General features: G+C 35.7%; 1 protein-coding gene across 1 annotated transcript; it reads left to right on the forward strand.

The window, feature by feature from the left end:
* LOC109834542 (phospho-2-dehydro-3-deoxyheptonate aldolase 2, chloroplastic-like) lies at window positions 6,060-19,755 on the forward strand. The gene is given in 9 exon segments (XM_020402582.1): window positions 6,060-6,333; window positions 6,501-6,869; window positions 6,984-7,433; window positions 15,210-15,374; window positions 15,377-15,744; window positions 16,323-16,600; window positions 17,438-17,714; window positions 17,814-18,059; window positions 19,204-19,755. Coding segments are annotated over 9 exon segments (2,709 nt in total). The 3' UTR covers window positions 19,486-19,755.

Below are 22,500 nucleotides of genomic sequence, written 5' to 3' on the forward strand. Positions count from 1 at the left end.
CTAACTTTAACTGTTTTGTTAGTTGGCGCTATCCTCTGCTTGTATTAATAAATCCGTTTCTCTCAGGAATTCTAACAGAAACCTTGTGTTCACCACACAATAATCAAGCATCACCCCAGATTAGAAATTTTACCACATCCAATCTGAATAAAGGGCTCTGATATCAGTTGTTGGACGCATAGTCATGCCCTCACGCCGCGGAAGCGATATAACCTGAGAGAGAGCCTTGACTTTTATTTTCACAAAAGCTCAAGACAACCTCTATATTCCTGTTTCACAAAGGAAACAAGAATAAAAGTGAAATATCTCCACAAAGTGAGATATACACTCTTCTTCTCATCAGTTCTAGGACTGAATTGTCGAGGGAACCTACAAGCAATAGCCAACACCCAGAAAACAGTAAAGACACGAGATTTACGTGGTTCGGCAAACTTACCTACGTCCACGGGAGGGGTGAGGGGAGATTCCACTATGAGGAGAACACCGATGACTTGTACAATCTACAAGCTCGTCACAAAAGAAGAAGATTTGATTTTTACCCAAAAGAAATTGACCTCTCTCTTGTAAAATCTCTCCAAGCTCTCTCCTCAAGATATCTCTTTTCTAGCCGCCAAAAATCCTTGTTTTCTTCTCTACAGCCAAAAAACAAAACCCTCAGTCGTTTTTTTATCAAAACCCATGTAGCCGTAAAAACCCTAGCTTCGGGTATTTATAGGAGAGCATGAAATTTCATGGGTGGGCTGCACCCGCACTTGGGCTTGCCGCTTGCCGCTCCGCTAGGGGGGTGCTCGTGGGTGTGGCCCCTACGTTCATAGATGGGGATCAGAACTCCAACATTAATGGTGATACCCAATTTGTATAAGGGTCCTCTGTACGATTTTTTCCCTGTTTGGATGGTCAGATGTTGTCATGGGGTTTTCTCATTACTTGAAACTAATAGTAATTTTTTTAAAAGGAAAATGGTCATAGCCTTTGCTTCTTTCCTTCAAACACCACCCCCCCCCCCAAAAAAAAAAAAAAAAAAACCGAAACCCCCCCCCCCCCCCCAAAAAAAAAAAAAAAAAGCCCAAAACACGCACCCAAAGGTAACATACAGAAAGTAGAATAAAAATATATTTGATATAGTTCATAAGGAAGCCAGAAATCCACATGAGTACTATTAAGTAGGTGCAGTATATGTATTACACTAATATCTCAATAATTTTTTTTGAATAAAGTTGATCCGCAGATAATGGAATCATTGGAGTTGGAAGGATTCAGTCCGCTGCTTTGGGGGACGAGGGGGCCCTTTTCCCTCTTAAGAACAAATCACATATGAGGTAGAAAATATTCTACCTAAGCTTTATGTAGAGTGTGTGTATGAGGTGGTGGCTCATTTTACAAAATAAGCTATCAAGATATGACCATATGATGAAGCTCATCTTGCTAGTCACATCATAAAGTGCGGATTTTACCATTCTATCTCTTGGTAACTTATTTAACTAAATGAGCTGTCATCTTATACCTATCATTCCCTAAATTATACTAGTATTTTTATAAAACTTATATAGTTATCTTCTACGTACTTCGCTTGTCAAATGGTATATCCTGGTGAATTATTATGATTTTTTGTCACTTTTTTCTTTAAAATCATCATCATACTAAGTGTCTCTTGAATGTGTTTTTAATATGTTATCTCCTCTATTGTGCAACTTGTGTGTGTGTGCGTGATTTGATACATTGATTCTTTTGTAGTAGAACAAAAGCTAATTTTCCTATAGTTAAAAACTTCTAAGAGTATATACCTTTGATGTTCTCACTCAAGAAATCTAGTATATACGTACCTTTGATGTTTTCACTTAAGAAATCTATCTTTTTTTACTTATACAAAATTATGCATAAATATGGTTATACCTTTGATGTTTTCACTTAAGAAATCTATCTTTTTTTACTTATACAAAATTATGCATAAATATGGTTACAACTATGTTTATTGTAATAATTAGTGCTATCTTTTTTTACTTATACAAAATTATGCATAAATATGGTTACAACTATGTTTATTGTAATAATTAGTGTTTGTACTTTTCGGATGGCTAAAAGGAGAGTTCAACCATAAAACTTTTTATTGATCTTGTTCAATGCGAGTTTGGTGATGGACATTTCATTTTCTAAATTATAAGTCAGCGGTGATGGAATCTAGACATGTAATTTATGGGATGCATATCAATCTTCTGATGTGTTTTGCGTCCTCTATGTTTAGCTTTTTTTTAATCCATACACAAAAAAGAAAAAGAAGTCATGACAAAATCTATTCAATGAAGTTAGTGAGTGTCATATGTTATGAAATTTCTTCATGTATAATGATGTGACTCAATCTTAGATAACCATTGTCATAAGATTTCTCTGTTCTTTTTATTTATTTAGTTGAGATTAAGGTACATTATTGCCTTACAATAAATCCCTATACGTGGCAACGATACATATATTTCTCTATTTTGATATTAGTACATATATGATATATCTCATAAATTACACTAGTTTCGCTGTACAAGGGAACATATCTACTACTTCTAATTTAAAAGGAAAATCTTAAAATTACTGTTCATACTATAGTAAATACTATTCTTGATATAATGTCACTCATAATATTTTTAGTTATTACTCATGCTACAGCATATTTATCAACCTTAACCATACTGTTCAAGCAGTAATGATTCTCCCCCCTAAACACTGTTCATGCTATATTATAGTTTTTGAATCTTAAACATAATCTATATGCTACCTTGAATTTTATGGTACTTTATCCATTGTTCAAGCTTAAAGTGATATTTTTTAACCTTGAAAACATTATTCATATAATTTTTTTGTTCTTGCAAATGATGAAATTAATCTTTATCAAACATTTCACTAATATAAATCTTTCCTGGCTATATTATAAAATAATAATAAAACTTGCTAATTGGTGTATTATTTGTTAATTGGTTTGGAAATTCACTTTGTCAATAATAGTAAAAAAATTATCATTGAAGTTTTAAAATAGTTATATATAAAAACTAAAGACATATATAACTTGGTAAATAATATCCGCAGCAAAGTGTGGGCTTAATACTAGTTGTAAATAAAAGAAGACTTTTAGGGTTGAGTCAATAATCAATTAGATGGCTGAGTCTCCCTCCACCAAACTCCTCTGGCATCAAATACATTGACTACATATTTAATGCTCTTCCAATAATTTGGCCTTGTGTTTGAAATACTTTATTTCCTGTAGCGCTTCCTTTATTTTCTATAATTTTTTTCCGTTGGTAATATAATATGGTTTCTGTACTTAACCACTGAAAGCAGTTGAGACTTAAGAGCCCAATAAATTTTTTGGTAATTGAATATTAGTCCCTTATTCTTATTTGGCAAAAAGTCTCTCAAATCTCAATATTTACTGAAAAGTCCCTCAAATCTTCATCAATTCGTCTCTCTGGCTAGTGAAGTTATTAATTAGGGTGAAATTCAATTAGCTCAAATGGAAATGAGTGGAGTTCCCGTTATACCCCACCCATATTTAATACTATCATTTAAAATATCACCAACCCGTTTCATAACGGGTTTACACCAGTAACTCAAACCCACCAAGTTCTTTTTAAAGTTTAGAGCTTTCTTCAAACACAAATCAAAGTTATTCCAATGGTTAGATTTCCCTCTAGAACCCCTCCATTCCTCTTCATTTCCTCTAACTTTCAAAATAAAAAAGAAATATTTTTAATGGCACTTGGTTAATTTTACATGTTGTGAAAATACTTAATTCATTTACAGTTTGATATTTAACAAAGCTCCTAATAGAGGACGAATTGGCAAAAACAATGAACATTTAAGTGACTGTTTGGGGAATACTAAGATCTGAGGAATTTTTTGCAAGAAAAGTTGATTTTAGCGATTAGCCTATTTTTTTATTAAAGAAAGCAGTTGAGAGTGGATGCCTTCACTTTTCCTTAGCACACAAACAAATTGGGTTATTTCAATATTAGCCCCTCATATCTTCAATAATTCCAAATTAGTCCCCCCAGGTCATAGAAATTGCCATTAGGTCCCTCAAATCATCACATTGCTTACAATTGGGTCCCCCTAGTTAACATTAGTCTAGAGCTGAAGAAATATTCCTTTAAATCTAACTTTTAGTACTGATTTTCCTATTGTTAAAATCGTTTTAGTGATAAAAAGTAACCCCCAATCAATAACAGACATGTGTCTCATATTATGCGTAATCGAGCTGACTCTTCGCTTCAAGATAACCAATGGCCCAACTCAGACGACTCGACACGCCAACATCTCACGAGGGCGATTCAAAAGGCGTGACATGTCGACACCTAGCTAGGTTGATTTCTTGATCAACCTACTTGACCGACCATTCAGCTGATATCTCTCGAAGGCGACTCAAAAGGCGATACTTCTCGATCTTCCACCGGACGAGTAGAAAGGCGATGATTACCTCGAGCCTCGAGGCCCCTCTCGCGCTTTGACGGCTGATCAGCTCACAATAAATACCATTAAATGCATAATGAACATCATTATTTCTCTACCCTAATCGTCTTTATGACACATTGGACCATGTCATCACCGCACGCCCCCAATCACTTTACATTAAATGCCGAAGTGACATCTCATTCACTCGTCGACCGACATTTGTAAAGTGGATGCTGACTTGGCCACTAGCTCATACTCGGTCGGAGTTACCATCCTCCCTCTCTACTACCACTATAAATATGGTTACTGTTTTCGGCATAAAGGTAAGATCTTGATCTCTACCCATAGTGCTTAAGAACTTCTACAGTTTATTTACTTCTTCACTCGAGCAAATTACTGACTTGATCGTCGAAGGAACAACCGGAGAACCCAACTCTACCTTCTTACGATTTTCTACCTGTGCAAGGAAGAACAACATACCTCAGAACTGAACATTCAGAGGGTTAGAGGACCTCCGTCAACCAGATCACTTCTCTCATTGACTGTTTGATATTAGCCATCAACACCTGTTATATCCTAAAGTTTTAACGTTATGAAGTTGGATACATTTAGAATCCAACCCATTTAGACTCATTTGACCCTTTAAGAGCAACACAACCCCAACTCATTAAAAACTTTTTTTTTTCTCCAATGGCTCTCTTCTTCACTCTAACATATTTTAACGGCTCTTACCCCTCTCAACCCTATAAAAGCTTTAACATAAGGGCACTATTATAATTAACCATGTGGGGTTTTAAGGATTAACTTAACCGCACTTACCCAAATAGATGTTAACTTAGACAGAGGGATCTAATTGTAAGCAATGTCATGATTTGAGGGACCTAATAGGAATTTCCATGATTTGAGGGACTAATTTAGAAACAATGAAGATTTGAGGGGTTAATATTGAAATAACTCAAAAATAGTTGTTCCGGATATAATTTGGTTGACTCCCCTCGCGTGTTTGGTATATGTTTCAAATTTGTGATCTTTCCATCGCAAAATCACACATGTCATCAATCTTTTGAAATTACCCAAAGGCTAAATAGCACTTTAGTATCCTATTGTTTCACCACGTTGACACTTAAATATTCTAAATTATAAAAAATAACAGTTTGATGTCCTAAGTTGGAAAATAAAGTACTTTAATACCTCAAGTTGTAAAAAAATAACACTTAAATACCCTACCGTTTCACCACCTTTACAAAAAGTACTACCACGCCAATTTTTTGTAAATTAGAATATTAATAAAGTGCTACTTTTTATAATTTAAGGTATTCAAGCTGTAATGTTGGTGAAACAATAGGGTATTTAAGTGTCATTTAGCCATTATTCAACATGCATATATTTTAGAGGAAATATTCAACATGTATATAGTCCATGTAAATCTTTGTCGCTGCCAAAAATTTAGTGATCTATTAAGACCATCAAATATGTTAAACTAATCGTGTTAAGGACACGGTTCATAATGCAGCGCAGGTTCAGGAGACCTTTCTAACCTAAATTTGAGAGGTGATCTCAATTCCGTTAGAACCATTCAATTTGCGGATGACACAATCATCTTCTCTAAGGCTAACTCCTCTGATATGGTTACTCTCAAGACCATTCTCTCCATCTTTGCAAGCATTTCAGGGCTTTGTGCAAATCCTCAGAAAACTAACCTCTTCTATCTTGGCAAAATCCCTCATAAAGGCAACTCGTTGGCTGAGATACTCAACTGTTCTGTCGGTTCCCTCACTTTTTCTTACCTGAGACTTCTCCTGAAAAGAGGTTCTCTATCAAAAAGAGAGTGGCAACCTCTCCTAGAATCATTCAAAAAGAAGTCATCTTTATGGAAAAACAAAACTCTCTCCATTGGAGGTAGGTTAACTCTCCTGAACTCTGTCCTCTCCTCCATCCCTCTCTACTATATGTTATTCTTTAAGCTGCCGATATGGGTCATTAAGGCCATAGATAAAATCAGAAGAAATTTCCTCTGGAATGACAGTCTTACTCAAGATCTAAATGTCTTATCAACTGGGGGACAGTCTGTAAGTCTAAGGAAGAAGGAGGGCTTGGGGTGATTGATATCCCCTCTTTTAATTCAGCTCTCCTCTCCAAATGGATTTGGAAAATTTTCGACATAACCTCATTTCTCAGCAAAGTGTTTTTCTCCATTTATTCAAAAAATGGAGCAAATCCCTTTGCTCATCAACCAAAGATGTCATCTTCAAGATTTATTCAAGATCTATTCTCCATTCACTCCACCTTCTTTAACATTGTCAGATGGAATGTTGGAGATGGCAATACTGGCAGTTTTTGGCATGATAAATGGTCTTCAGCAAATACTCTTAGCAGCCTCTTCCCTATTGCATATAAGCTAGCCCTCTCAAAAAACTACAGCATTGGTTCGCAAGGTAGATTGCTCAATAATTCATGGAATTGACATCCCCTAATTAGAAGGGGTATTTCCCCTAATGAAAGGGCAAGCATTCTCCATCTTCACTCTTTCTTAGAGCATATTATTCCAGGTGGCCCATCTGAGCTGGACGACTTACGGTGGCCTCTTCATTCTTCGGGCATTTTCACTGTAAAATCCTTTTACTCATTTGTTACTTCAGGGGGTCTAAAATCCCAGTTCTTCAACACGATTTGGAAATCCAACATTTCCTTAAAGGTAAAAGTCCATCTCTGGATTATTTCTAAAAGGACGCTGAATACAAGAGATAATTTGATCAAAAAAGGATGGAACCGTGACCCAAGTTGTCCTTTCTGTCATCGGGAACAGAAACCCACGATCACTTATTTATACACTGCTCCTTTGCTCGCGATGTTTGGAACTCCCTTCTCCCCCTCTTTCCAGCTAACAGCTAGCCTACGACCATGGAAGAATTGTTGCTGCTTCACAAAGTTCCCAATATTTGCTCAGATGCTAAAGCTATATGGAAGATTCTGTTGCCATGTTTTTGTTGGTGGATCTGGTTCTGTAGAAATTCTCTAATTTTCAAGGATATTCAGCCTATCTCACTCCCAACTGCTTCTAATATTGCGAGATTTTCTATATTCTGGTCAGGTACAGAAGATGATAGGATGACTAGTGTTGGCCTTCTTGTTTTGATGATGATTTACAAACAATTTACTACTAATGTTGTTTGTCTAGTGCTTGTATTATCTATTCATTGTAGACAAACAACGTAGTTGGAGGTTGGATGGATTGCGCTTCAACGATGATATCCAAAGGAGGTTGGCGGAATGTCGGGTTGAAGCCTATACAATTCAAGTTAAAGATCAAGTTCAAGCTTCATCCGCACGTGTACCTAGAAGAGCTTATTGAAGATCAAGATCTAGCTTGGGTAATTTAGTTTAGGATTTATATTATGTGTGTTATATACTCTAAGCTCAATTATCTATACACACACATTTTATTAGTTTCCTTGTATATATATGTAGTCACATATATATACAACACAAGTTTTGGTTTTCATGTTTATAAATATGAAATTACATGTTTCATATTTATTATTATGATTTGGTTTATCTACATAGATATGAAACAAATATATTTTCATATACATACTCATAGGTTTCATTTTCTATTGTATTTGTGAAAATACTGTATTCTTAGTTTATAGACTTCAATATCAGTTTATACATGTTTTACTAAGTCTACAAAAAACATTTCACAAAGTTTCAAAAGTTGGTTTATGTCAAAACATCAAAATTCAAGTATCTCATATTTTCATGTTTTGGACTATTTTGTAAAATGATGATATTTTTCATTTGGGAAGTCCTTTTTCGAAACCAGTCGTTGTAGCATGTTTATTATCATGTCTACAATCATTCCCCAAAGTTTTACATTTTTTGGAATTTGTTTGATATTTTTAAACAGCTTTTTAAAATCAGCAAATCAGGTTTTTCAGCTGTGTCAGATTTCGGTCGACCGACCCGGTCGACCGATCAGTTGATCATTTCTCACTGGGCGACAGAGAGTCTGTCGTCGACGAAAAACTCCCATGCGGTGCCGCTACCGGTTGACCGACGAAGGTCCAGATACTCTTCTTCGTTGCTTTGCTCTCTGCCGATCGACGACAAAAATTTCGAGTCGACCGACAATATAGTCTCGTGCTTTTTAACGGTCATGCTTTCTCTGAGCTGTGCTGGGGTCTTTTGGTCATTTCGTTTTGGGGTTTTTGGCCTGACTTTGAGCTGGTATATATACCCGCATTGTGATGTCTTTTCAGTTAACCAGAAGTTTAATCAAGTTTAATAAAGTTTTTAACAAGGTTTAGTTTCGTGTTAAGTGGTTTTAAAAAGCTTTTAAGCAAATGAGAGTTTGTTTTGGGTGAATCAAAATTCCACCAACGAGGTGAGGAGTATTACTATGAAGTTTGACTTCCAACTTATCATCTACCATCTCTTCTTTACAAATGAGAAGTTTTCATAACTCAAACTCTAGCTTTACATTTATATATGATCTAGATTGATATCATTGTTCTTAAGCTAGATTATATTTGAGTTAGTGATTTGATCTTATTTACTCATTGCTACACACACAACCCACATTAGGCTTATTGATACTTTCATACATAGATAGTTGGGTGGTGAGAATTGTAACTTATGATTTGCTTTCATTGTTTTCATTCTATTGTAGAGAAACAAATTTATATATTCTTACATTGTGAGTGTTGCTAAGGTTTGCGGTGCAGCCTAGGAAACGAGTGTGAGAGTGAACGTTGAATCGGTGAGCGTTTGAAACCGCGATACTGTAGGTGTAAACGTTTGATTCGGGTGACGTAGAAAAACCCGCGTTGATAGCTGGATTTCTCCCGGAGTAGGGAGCGGAGACTAGGACGCGGACAGGTTCCAGAACTCGTGATCAATTGCTTGTTATGAAGTGTCTTTGGCAGTTCATGTCATTATATTATGTTCATATCTTATATCGCCATTGCATTAGGCTCATTCATCTATTCATCACTATTCTTGTTTAGATTATTCATCCTTGTGTTAGTTTATATATCCTTACATATATCATATTGTATATTATTATTGGCTAGGATATATTATCTTGTGTTGTTTAATATATCCTTGCATATATATATTATATATTACTATATATATATATATATATATAATATATATAATATAATATATATATATATATATATATATATATATATATATATATATATATTCATCATATAGGATATATCTCATTGTTCATATTGCTTATCCTAGCTTACATATCTTGTTATATTTCACACTTGCTAGGATAACTTGTTAATTAGTTTTAATTGGCATTTAATCGGATTAGATTAGCATAAGACCCTAATCACCCCCCCTCTAGGGTCCAACAACTAGGAGGCTTCGAAGGGCATCCCTCAATCTCGGCTTTCAGGAGCTAGCCAAGAAGAACGCCCCTGTTGATGCTGGGGGAAATTTCTCAAGCAACTAAGCACCTGCAACTCTAGTCCCTGTAGGAAGTAGAACCATTTTGTGAAGAAGCTCCCTTTTGGTTAGCTGCTAGCTGTGTCTAGCATAGTTCAGTCGTTAATCATAGTACTGTAGCTGTTACAATCCCCTCTCTGCAATGTTGTATTACTTTTTGGTGTTTTGTTTTCTCTAGCTGCAAGAAAGCAGTAGGTCGACGACAATGGTCCGCTCCCTACTCACTTCTCCCACTGTGTTTTCTCCACCTAGAGCTGATGTATATTCCTCTTCTGAAATTTTTTCAATATATTTAAATGAACAGGGCACCCCACCCTGTTTCTCAGGCTCAAAAAAAAGTGAACAGAAATTTTCTAGCGATAAGAATCTTTCATAAGATTTTAATCCAACGAATCCAAAGTAAATAAACTTTCTTTATTAAACAATATAAATAGGTATTTTGCTCCGAGGATCAAAGTCCTCCTCCGGGTCCATCGAAGGTTGAGTGAGTTTGTTCTCCACTTATCAGTCCCATGTTCGAATACTCCATAGATTTTATTGAAATCAGGATGAATTTGAGATGAGATCTAGTTGTTGGAAATATAACATACAACGCAATGAAAATAGAATGTCATGACTATTAATCAAAATTAATTAAAAACTAGAAGAATACTTAAAACACTTTTCGAATTTCTACAATAATCTATCCCGAGATCAATCCGAAATAGCTTCTTCAAGAGAAAAAACCTCCAATTGAAATCCACCCGTTACCGAAGAAGAGCAATACTGAGAGATATGTTCTCAAAGTTCTATTTCTATTCTATTCTTCATATTATCTTCATAAGATTTTCTGTATCTTCATAAGGCTACATATGAACTCTATATATAGGATTAGCCTAGTCTTAGAGATTTTGATTTTAAACAATTTATAATTGTTCAAAAACTCTATCCATAACAATTAAAGGTAGAATAGATTTGTTCAAAAACGTTATCCATAACAATTAAGAATAGAAATAGATTTGCATTGTATGTAAACCACTTCCAATGACATTAGTGAGAACAATTAGGTCTCATATTGAGAACCAATTATTAATCAAGTTAATAATTTTAATTTAACAATCAAATCCTTATCCGACCAACTGTTCATAGAAGCTCTTCCATAATATGAGATTAATTATTAATAAATAATATTTTACATTGAGTCCCCTTTAATATCATTTATTTTAGGCAACTCTTTTAAGCAGGACAACTCACATATTTACTCATGCCTAAATTGCAATTCTCATGAACATAAATAAAAATCATTTTGAAACATTAAAATATTTTATTTTTATAAAAAAGTAAATTAAAAAAAAATATTTTCAAAACCACGTGCCGGCAAGAATTTAATAACTTCATGGGAATGCATAATAAATTCACTCATCATAATGAGCATACTGGATCCTATCTAGATATCCATCATTTATCTAAATAAAATTTAGCAACCTAAATTTAGCAACCTAACGTTTCAGGTTGTGTAGTTCTTGCTAAACAAGCTTAACTATCACATTAAAGTATACTAAATTATCAAATAAAAAATGACAATATCATCAAGTCAAAAGGATCATGTAACAATTTGAAATCTTCATCTCCTAGGTGACTTGTCCTAGAGAATTCAAATATGGTCTAGTACTACACACATCACATTGCGTGCTTATGACATACACCCGTAGAATCCTCATTCCTGACGGTTGAGACCACCACCACATCTCACATATCAGTATCATGCATAATAGGACAAATTTTCAAAACCGACCCCTTTAGGGTTTTAATTGCAAAAAACGACCGGTTTTAAAAATATTTACAAAAACCGACCTGTTTTCAGCCAGGGGCTGAAAACAGGTCGGTTTTTTTAAATTTTTTTGGGAAACTTCACGGGAGTTCAACTCCCGTGAAGTTTTTCTCATAACAAAACTTCACGGGAGTTGAACTCGCGTGAAGTTTGGGAAAAAAATTTTCAAAAACCGACCCAGTTTCAACCAACTGGGTCGGTTTTTATAAATAAGAGTGAAATGGGTCGTTTTTTGCAATTAAAAATCCAAAGTGGTCGGTTTTGAAAATTTGTCCATGCATAATAACATGTTATAACAAAGTTATTGTTTGTTGGGAAAATTGAAAGAAGAAAATGGAGAATTAAATTTGTATTATTCTCTCTAACAGACTTAGAAAAAGAATGAGTTATAATTTTCTCAATGCAAATTTATCTCTAACTGGCTTAGAAAAAAAATATAATCTTCTCGATCGGTTTCCCGATTTACAAAAGAGAGAAGGATCGACAGAGACCCTTCCCTTTGTTTAACATGAGTTCTTCTTGGTGTCGATGGAATGTCTCCCTCGAGGTTCGTGTCGAGTTCGCTTTCCGTTAACGATCCGAATGCTTCACCTCGTGGAACACGATATCTTCCTCTTGGTTGACGTTGAGGAGAACTTGCGTGGCAGGTTTGAAAATAACTCTTAACGAGTTTAATAACTCAGTGTGAGTTTAAACTTTGTTAAAAGAGTTGATTTGAACCGAAAATCGGTTTATAACTCTTAACGAGTTAATGAACTCATAGCGAGTTGCAAACTCTATTAAAGAGTTGAATTGACTTAACCGAAAATCAGTTTATAGCCAAGATCTTACTCCAAAGCTTCAGAATCTCCAAGGATGATCGCTCAAGATTGCCGAAGCTCCAAGATAACCGAAGATCTCAAAAAGCCTCTGCCAAAGCCCCTCTTTTCAAGATCGCGATCATCTATTTTTTCTTTTTTTAGATCCAGCGGTGACCATCATCGGTGTTTGATGAGGATCAGCTATCTGCAGTAATTTTTAGACAGACTACATGTATCCTTTACTAGTTATAGATTAAGCACAAATTTAAAATTTTTTAAAGTTAGATCATATCTCCAAGCAAGTGACCATCACAGTGCATGATTTAACAAAATAAATTCTAATGATATATAATAATTATATAAATAATACCCAAATTATATGTGCAATAATTAAATTTATTAACATTACAATATTATTACATAATTTGTATCGGATGCTCAAGAGCATACTATTATTACTATTCCAGCACCAACTCCTAATAAGTTTCACTAGACCATTTTTTTTTAATTAAGAAAAGGGCATAAAAGCTACGTACATCTCTAATACTTTTTTGACAGTCCTTAAACCTCAATTTAACACCGGAATATTATTCCAAGTGTATTTTAGCCTCTTTCCGGTTCCGCACTCCACATCGAACAAATTAATCGTAGAGAGTCTCTTACCTTTTTATTCCGTTTTTTTTTTTTGATTTTTAAATATGTTCAACAAAACAGATGACAGAAAAATAAATAAATGTTGGAATTGGAATAGATCGGATAGCAGATCATAAATAATAATAATAATAATCATTTGCGTTTAAAAAATCGATCTGCAAAATGTAAATAGTCGATTGATATGTAGTTTATATTGTTAGGAAAGATAAATATGCACCAGCCTTTACTATGAAAGTTTCGACAGTGGAAGGTTTTATTTTCTACTGAAATTAACGGGCTTTCTTCTTCTTCTTTTTTTTCTCCCTTTCCCTTGTTTTAATAGAAAATGTCTTTCGCCTACGTTATACTATAGTATTCTCTCATGTGTTATCTAAACTGTTTGAAAGCCTGTTGTCTCGGATATTTTATAGTTAAAGTGATAAACATTAGAATTACCTTTTTATTTTCTTGGCTATAATAGACAAAAAGATTTTACTAATATATTTCGAAGTAAAAATTCTAGTATCTGCCTCAGAATATCCTCACCCTCGGGGATGGTTCTTATAAAATTTATATTCTATATTAAAGGTGTAAACCAGTCTACTCCTATAATATTGAATTGTAATTCCCAACGTGCAGATCACCTTTTTCTATTAGGTGTTTTGATAGAATCCTTGCTCCTTAGTCCTAGGGGATGGTTCTGATAGGATTTTCTTTCTATTAATGATGTAAATCAACCTACTCTTAGGGCCTGTTTGGTTCAATAGAGAGTAGGAATAGGATTAGGAATCCTATTTTATTTATGGATTCCAATCTAATCCATAAAAAATTTATAGACAAGTTTTAGTTTTATGGAATCTCATTTTTTTTGTATTCTATGTTTGTTTCACCCAAGGATTAGGAATAGGATTAGGAATTAGAATAAAAAAGAGGAGAGGTGTCAGAAATTCCACCCAATTCCTAGCAAATAGAGTGGATTTGGATTTCCTGAAATATACACTGTTTGAGTCACTTTATAGATTAGCAATTCTATAAAAAAAATTTGAACCAAACTCAGGATTATGATTCATTTGGAATATATTAATTACGAAAACGTCATTGTCAGGTCCAAATACCATTCCTATTCCATAAAATTGGTAAAACAAACAGGCCCTTATAGGCGATGATTCTAAAAGGATTTCTATTGTAAATTTTGGATATATATACATAGTGTTTTCTATAAGGCAAAATTGTCGAAAAAAGCCATATAGTTTCACCAACCTTGCAAATAAGCGACCTTATTTTAAAATCGAGCAAATAAATGCCCGGATATTTTCAGACCCTTCAGATAATACCCGAAGTTTTAAAACCGTGCAGTTAAATACCCTAAAGTTTTTAAAATGTTGAAAATTGATACCATCCGTTAGTTAGCCATTAGAATATTTTTTTGAAATATATCCATCCGAGCTGTCACGTGACATTTTACTACAGTTTTATACCCCTCATAAAGGTCATCCAAATTACAATACAACCATCCTTCGCCTTATTTGCTTGCTCAACTATAAAATGCGGACCGCTTATTTGCGAAGTTGGTGAAGCTACACGGAACCTTTTTGCAATTTAGCCTTTCTATATAATTTATTAAAAAAAAAGTTCCCCATAAGATAGAAATATCTCCCGCAGTGCGCATTGCACTGTTAAAAAAAAAAAGAGAAAAAAGAAAAAAATCAAATAGTTCATTCATCGCCTAACTGCTTTCGAATTCAAGTGTTACCACCACCACCAACCCATTCCCAACAAATACAATGATATATACGCTCACTCCACGCGACAAATTACGATTTCCCCCCTCTCCCCATAAACAAATGTCTAAATTAACAAAATGCAACCCCCTTCCTTTCTCCCACCAACCCAAATTCATCGCTCCTGCAACTACCCTCCCTTTCAAGACAACCCCCTTCCTTCGCCCCGCCACTCCCCTCTATATAAACGGCCCCACTCCATTTCCTCTCCACCTTACAAGCCATTATCGAAGGCCCCTAAAAAAAATCCTGCTATTTTTTAATTCCCAGAATTAAAAAAATAAACAGCAGGACAATGGCTCTCTGCGATACCATCCTCCTCCCCTGTCGCCCGACACAAATCCTTCCTAAAAATCAAGAAACCAGGCTCCCCTCCCCTCCCCTCACTCGCTCCTCCTCCCCGCCATTTCCCCTCGCGCCGCCGCTGCTCCGTCCGACCAATCTCCGCCGTACACTCGCGGAGCAATCTCCGGCGCCGGCTCAACCTCCGCGGGGGCCAGCTCCGGCGAAACCTGGCAGGTGGGATCTCAACAGCTGGAGGTCCAAGAAGGCTCTCCAGCTGCCGGAGTACCCCGATGCGGCGAAGCTCGAGGAGGTGCTGGAGACGATCGAGAGCTTTCCCCCGATCGTGTTCGCCGGCGAGGCGAGGCATTTGGAGGAGAAGCTGGGGGAGGCGGCGATGGGGAGGGCGTTCTTGCTGCAGGGAGGAGATTGTGCTGAGAGCTTCAAGGAGTTCAATGCGAATAATATTAGGGATACGTTCAGGATCCTGCTTCAGATGGGGGCTGTGCTTATGTTCGGTGGCCAGATGCCTGTGATCAAGGTGGGTGTTTTGTGTGAAAGGAATGAAAATTTGAAATTTTTTTCGATGCTGCATGCATAAAGTTGTCATCTTTTTGGAAGTTTGCAGAATTATGGTAAAATAAAATAAACATCTGATGTAACTTTGCCCTGGTTTTCCCCCCCTTCTAAACGACCATGAACTTTTTTGTTTAGAGAAATACCAGAAACTTTTTTGGTAAAAGGTTGCACCTTTGGTTAAAGTTGGCACCTTTGGCAAAAGTTGGCTCCATGTACCCTGGTTTTGTAATTTTGTGCGAGGACTTGGATTTTGTTAACTAGAGAAACATTGCTGTCACCTGGTACTAGCATGTTAGTTCACAGTACACACGTCTAAAATCAGGAACATGTATTTTCGGGTTAATTATCACAGATATGATTAACAAAACAATAATTTTCATTTATTCTTTATTAAAACTTCAATGGTGGGTTCTTCATATTTGAAAAGGAGAGTCCAAGCATATGATAGAAATTTAGTACATAACAAATGAAAAGTTTTCTAAACAAGCAAAAAATAAAATAAATCTTAGTTGATTAATTTCTAAATTTGTTTTGTTCTAGGTGGGGAGAATGGCAGGACAGTTTGCAAAGCCAAGATCAGACCCATTCGAGGTGAAGGATGGAGTCAAGTTACCAAGCTACCGAGGGGACAACGTGAATGGGGATGCCTTTAATGAGAAATCGAGGGTTCCAGACCCTGAGAGAATGATCAGGGCATACTGCCAGTCTGCTGCGACCCTCAACCTCCTCCGTGCCTTTGCCACTGGTGGATATGCTGCCATGCAGAGGGTCACCCAGTGGAACCTTGACTTTACTGAGCACAGCGAGCAGGGTGACAGGTAATACAACACCTCCACCGTCCTGCTATTCTTACAATGTTGAGTGTTCCATTTTCCCTTTAAAATTAGCAAAGTAAAACCTATCTCCGCTAGTTTGCTGCTGAGTACATCAAACTATCACTTGTGATTATTCTTCTGAAGTAATTTCCCCCCTTAAAATAACTCTTATGTTCTTTTATGCAAATTGGCAGTCAAGAAACAATTTATCAAAAATCCCATACTTTCTTACAAGATACGTTCAGAAATTTCAGTTTTCTTACATTATGAGGTTATGTAGAAAAGGAGAAAAGGACAAATTTCCTTCCCTAAACGGGCACAATTTTTGTATCACATTTTATTATATTCTGACAAATTTATCCGGAAATAACTTCCTGATAGCCCTCCAATTTGGTGTGTAATCCATCATTTGTTCATTGGTCATGGTAATTCAATTCATCACATATCTGAAGATTCTCAACCAAGTATGTACATCAGCCTCGTGTGTTTGCTCATTCCCATTCTGAACTAACTGCATGTTCTCTAGATTATCGATCGCAAATGATTGAAGGACAAGTGCTTTTACCAGCATGAAGGGGAAAAAGAGATGCCTACGGCTCTTCTCCGTATCATTAAGCAGTTGTTTCTTGATCAACTAGCTTGTTTTGGATGTTTCTTTATTTATTGCTTGCTCATTTTCTAGATTTCCTTTTTGCATTTTGTGTCTTTCTTCTTAACTTCAGTGAATGGAAACTGACATGGCTTGGGAGGCTAACTTTTTTGACAAAAGGGCTTTCATATCCACCTAGAAAGTCATATGAGCAGGTTTTACTTACTCTTTCTACAACAATATGTGAACAGGTACAGAGAACTGGCCCACCGTGTGGACGAGGCTTTGGGATTCATGACAGCAGCTGGGCTGACTGTAGAACACCCAATCATGACAACCACAGAGTTCTGGACATCTCATGAGTGCCTCCTCCTCCCCTATGAGCAGGCCCTCACCCGAGAGGACTCCACCACTGGCCTTCACTACGATTGCTCTGCCCACATGATTTGGGTAGGTGAGCGCACTCGTCAGCTAGACGGAGCCCATGTTGAGTTCCTCCGTGGTGTTGCCAATCCCCTCGGCATCAAGGTAAATTCACAAATAACTAGAGGACTTCTATGTGTCAAACGTAATTGTGTTGTTCGACTTTCTAACATTAATTGTTGTGCTTTTGATGGTTTTTTTTAGGTAAGCGACAAGATGAATCCAAAGGACCTTGTGAAACTGGTTGAGATCTTGAACCCTTCAAATAAACCAGGTAGAATCACTGTGATAGTTAGAATGGGTGCTGAGAACATGAGAGTGAAGCTTCCCCATTTGATTCGAGCTGTTCGTGGAGCTGGACAGATTGTTACTTGGGTCAGTGATCCAATGCATGGGAACACCATCAAGGCACCTTGTGGCCTCAAGACTCGCCCATTTGATGCTATTCTGGTACGATATACATTAATTTCACAATGTTTCGGCTTTCTTAGCTCGGTAGAACAGTATAACGGACCACATGTAGCTACTTAATATCCTGGGCCAAACATCAATAATTAATTAATACCTATGGCCACAGATTATTAATCGCTTCGTCTTGAAATTGAAGTACAGTTGGAAGTTGCTTTCCTGCTTGAAGGCTATTATTAGGTTTATATTTTATTATTAAAGTAGGTCTCAGTTTCGTTCTTAAAACAACATCTGTATGGTTTAATTGATTGCATATTTTGTGGATATTATTTAACAAATTACTGCTTCTAACTATTGCAGTACTAAATTTTGATGATTTTGCTCTTACGGAATCTAATTTGTTTTAAATTCTCAATTCCATGCGAACTTATTGTTTAAATGTTGCCTACAATTAATTCTTACTCTCTAGTGTATATGGAGCTGGAAGTACTATGGAACTACCATTTTCTTGTTATTTTTTTTTTTTTTTATTTGTCTTTTTTTTTTTTTTTCTTTTTCTGCTGAACGCGACCTTCATGTGTCAACTTCACATATGAAGTAAAGCGTTCAAATCATTTAAAGTCGCGCTGGCGTTACTATAAGCGCAAATTAAAAACAGTTAGTGTGATACATGTCTTGAATTGTCAGTATGATTCACATTTTGCAACTCAGTCATCTTCGCAGCGTTGCAGTGTGAAAGGGAAAGAAACCATATATGAATCTCCTGCAATTTATTTTTTTATTTTTATTTTTTGCTTTGTTTTTGTTAAGGAGCTATTTTCGAAGGAGTACTAGACCCTTTGGCTAATTAAAGAAAGATTGCAAAAGTTGGGTAGCAAATGATGGATGGACTTAAGTCAACAAAAGGCTTGATAATCTAATCCTTGAAAGTTCGGTAGATGTTTGGTGGCCTTTCATTTTCTACTCCAGACATTTGACTAGTATGAACTCTGCTCTTCAATTATAATCTTCAAACCTTTCCCAAGTAAATGCTGATAACCTTCGTCATATGATGCCCTAGTCTTCTTTACATTTTTGTTTCACCGGCATAATAAGACTGTAGGACCAAAACCCAAATTTATCACAGTGCAAACAAGTTTCAGTAGTTATTTGGGATCTCATTCATTTATCTATATGATCAATTCAGGCTGAGGTTCGAGCGTTCTTCGATGTCCACGATCAAGAAGGCAGCCACCCAGGAGGCGTTCATTTGGAGATGACAGGCCAAAATGTGACTGAGTGCATCGGTGGGTCCCGTACTGTCACCTTCGACGATCTCAGCTCTCGCTACCACACTCACTGTGACCCTCGTCTCAACGCATCTCAGTCTTTGGAGCTCTCCTTCATCATCGCTGAGAGGCTCAGAAAGAGGAGGATGGCGTCACCGCAGTCTCTTCTCGCTTCCCCTTTGCCTTCCCTGGGGCTCTGAGTGGACGTATACCGTGCTAATATTTATGTCATAATGTTTTCTTTTGTTTTTTTATTGTTTTTATTTTACTTTTAGACAAAATTATGATAATGCCGTTTGGTTGAGAATAAGCAGAAGGAGAGGGTATTGAATTTGTATTGAGTGAGAGAAAGGTGCGTCACTTGTGTAATGGACGAGTTTGCGTGGGTAACACCAATTGTTCTTTCAAGTTTTATCTTTGTAGTGATGATAAAACCTTTGTTAAATGGAAATTAAAGTAATTTATCTGAATTCACCTGGCCTGGTAAATTTCTCTCCTACTTCCCCAGCACAGATTACCCTATTGAAAATCCTTCGTACATATCACGACATAATATTGTCCCTTGAATTTGGACCGCACAAAAGAAATTCAACTAATCAAATCCAACAAGATAGAACTACCTTCTACAGGTGTGAATGGATTGGACACGCGTGTCGTCATACCTACATATACCTACATATATTTTCTTCCAAAGCATGGATACGAGTGTGAATACACGTCTAAATATTAAATTCAATATTCCTATTTAGTAAAAACGTGTAAACTCTACTGTAGATTGTACTCCGGTTATCTACCTCATATTTGCATTAGAAGTCTTGAAAATCTATTGAAAATTAATGGCAGCTGACCTACGATTACTCAAGAGTGTTTGGGATGTACATCAATTGCGTAGTCGCACCTACTTGTATATTCACATATTTTTGGATCTGCAAAACAGACGGATCTTGATGACTTTGCATTGATAATCTTACACACAGACAGCGTCTCTCTCTCTCTCTCTCTCTCTCTCTCTCTCTCTCTCTCTCTCTCTCTCTCCCCCCATTCAATTCGATTTATTTATGGGAAAAATGCTTCCAGCCCCCAAAAGCCAAGTGAACGTGCTTCCCACCCCCAAGACTTGGTCAATGGGCGTTTTACCCCTAAAAATAAAGAATCTGTTCTCTGAGCCCCCAAAACACAAAACCCAAGACATTAAAACATGTGAAGACCATAATACCCTTCTCTCTCTCTTTCTTTTTTTATTAAAATATGATGAGGATTATGTTATTATTTTTGTTTTCTCTCTCTCTTTATCATGATGTACCAAGAGGATAGTTGAAATGATTGATAGGGATTATTTTATTATTTTTGTTTTTTATTATTTTCGTTGTTTGTATTGGGATGTTGTTAAAGTTACGGGTTAATTGTTAAGGTTACGAGTTAATTGTTAATGTTACGAGTCAATTGTTAAGGTTAGTTACGGGTTAATTGTTAAGGTTACGAGTTAATTGTTAATGTTACGAGTCAATTGTTAAGGTTATGAATACTCTCTCTCTCTCTCTCTCTCTCTCTCTTTCTTTTTTTATTAAAATATGATGAGGGTTATTTTATTATTTTTATTTTTCTCTATCTCTTTATCATGATGTACCAAGAGGATATTTGAAATGATTGATGAGTATTATTTTATTATTTTCGTTTTTTATTATTTTGGTTGTTTGTATTGGGAGGTTGTTAAAGTCACGGGTTAATTGTTAAGGTTACGAGTTAATTGTTAATGTTACGGGTCAATTGTTAAGGTTATGAATCCTCTCTCTCTCTCTCTTTCTCTCTCTCTCTATCATGATGTTTCTTTGATGATATTGAAATGATTAAAGAGGATTATTATTTTATTATTTTTGTTTTTTATTCTTTTTGTATTTTTAGAATATTCGTTGTTAAGGATAATGGTTGGTTGTAAAGGTTATGCATTGATTGTTAAGGTTACGGGTTGGTTGTTAAGGTTAAGGGTTTGTTGTTAAGGTTATGAGTTTGTTGTGTAGGTTACGGATTTGTTGTTAAGGTTACGGGTTTAATTGTTAAGGTTACGTGTTTAATTGTTAAGGTTACGGATTTAATTATTAAGGTTACGTATTTAATTGTTAAGGTTACGGGTTTAATTGTTACGGTTACGGTTTATTAATTGTTAAGGTTACGGTTTAATTGTTAAGGTTACGGGTTTAATTGTTAAGGTTACGAGTTTAATTATTATGGTTACGGTTTTAATTGTTAAGGTTATGGGTTTAATTGTTAAGGTTACAGTTTAATTGTTAAGGTTACGGTTTAATTGTTAAGGTTACGGTTTAATTGTTAAGGTTATGGGTTTAATTGTTAAGATTATCGGTTTAATTGTTAATGTTACAATTTAATTGTTAAGGTTACGTGTTTAATTGTTAAGGTTACGAGGGAGAGAGAGAAGGGATCCATAACCTTAACAATTAAAACCGTAACCATAATAATTAAACCCGTAACCTTAACAATTAAACCGTAACCTTAACAATTAATAAACCGTAACCGTAACAATTAAACCCGTAACCTTAACAATTAAATACGTAACCTTAACAATTAAATCCGTAACCTTAACAACAAATCCGTAACCTACACAACAAATCCATAACCTTAACAACAAACCCTTAACCATAACAACCAACCCGTAACATTAACAATCAACAATCTCCCAATACAAACAACCAAAATAATAAAAAACGAAAATAATAAAATAATCCTCATCAATCATTTCAACTATCCTCTTGGTACATCATGATAAAGAGAGAGAGAAAACAAAAATAATAAAATAATCCTCATCATATTTTAATAAAAAAAGAAAGAGAGAGAGAGAGGATTCATAACCTTAACAATTGACCCGTAACATTAACAATTAACTCGTAACCTTAACAATTGACCCGTAACATTAATAACCTCCCAATACAAACAACGAAAATAATAAAAAACGAAAATAATAAAATAATCCCCATCAATCATTTCAACCATCCTCTTGGTACATCATGATAAAGAGAGAGAGAAAAACAAAAATAATAAAATAACCCTCATCATATTTTAATAAAAAAAGAAAGAGAGAGAAGGGTATTATGGTCTTCACATGTTTTAATGTCTTGGGTTTTGTGTTTTGGGGGCTCAGAGAACAAATTCTTTATTTTTAGGGGTAAAACGCCCATTGACCAAGTCTTGGGGGGTAGGAA

This window comes from Asparagus officinalis, chromosome 3 (assembly GCF_001876935.1).
Source record: "Asparagus officinalis chromosome 3, Aspof.V1, whole genome shotgun sequence".
NCBI lineage: Eukaryota > Viridiplantae > Streptophyta > Magnoliopsida > Asparagales > Asparagaceae > Asparagus > Asparagus officinalis.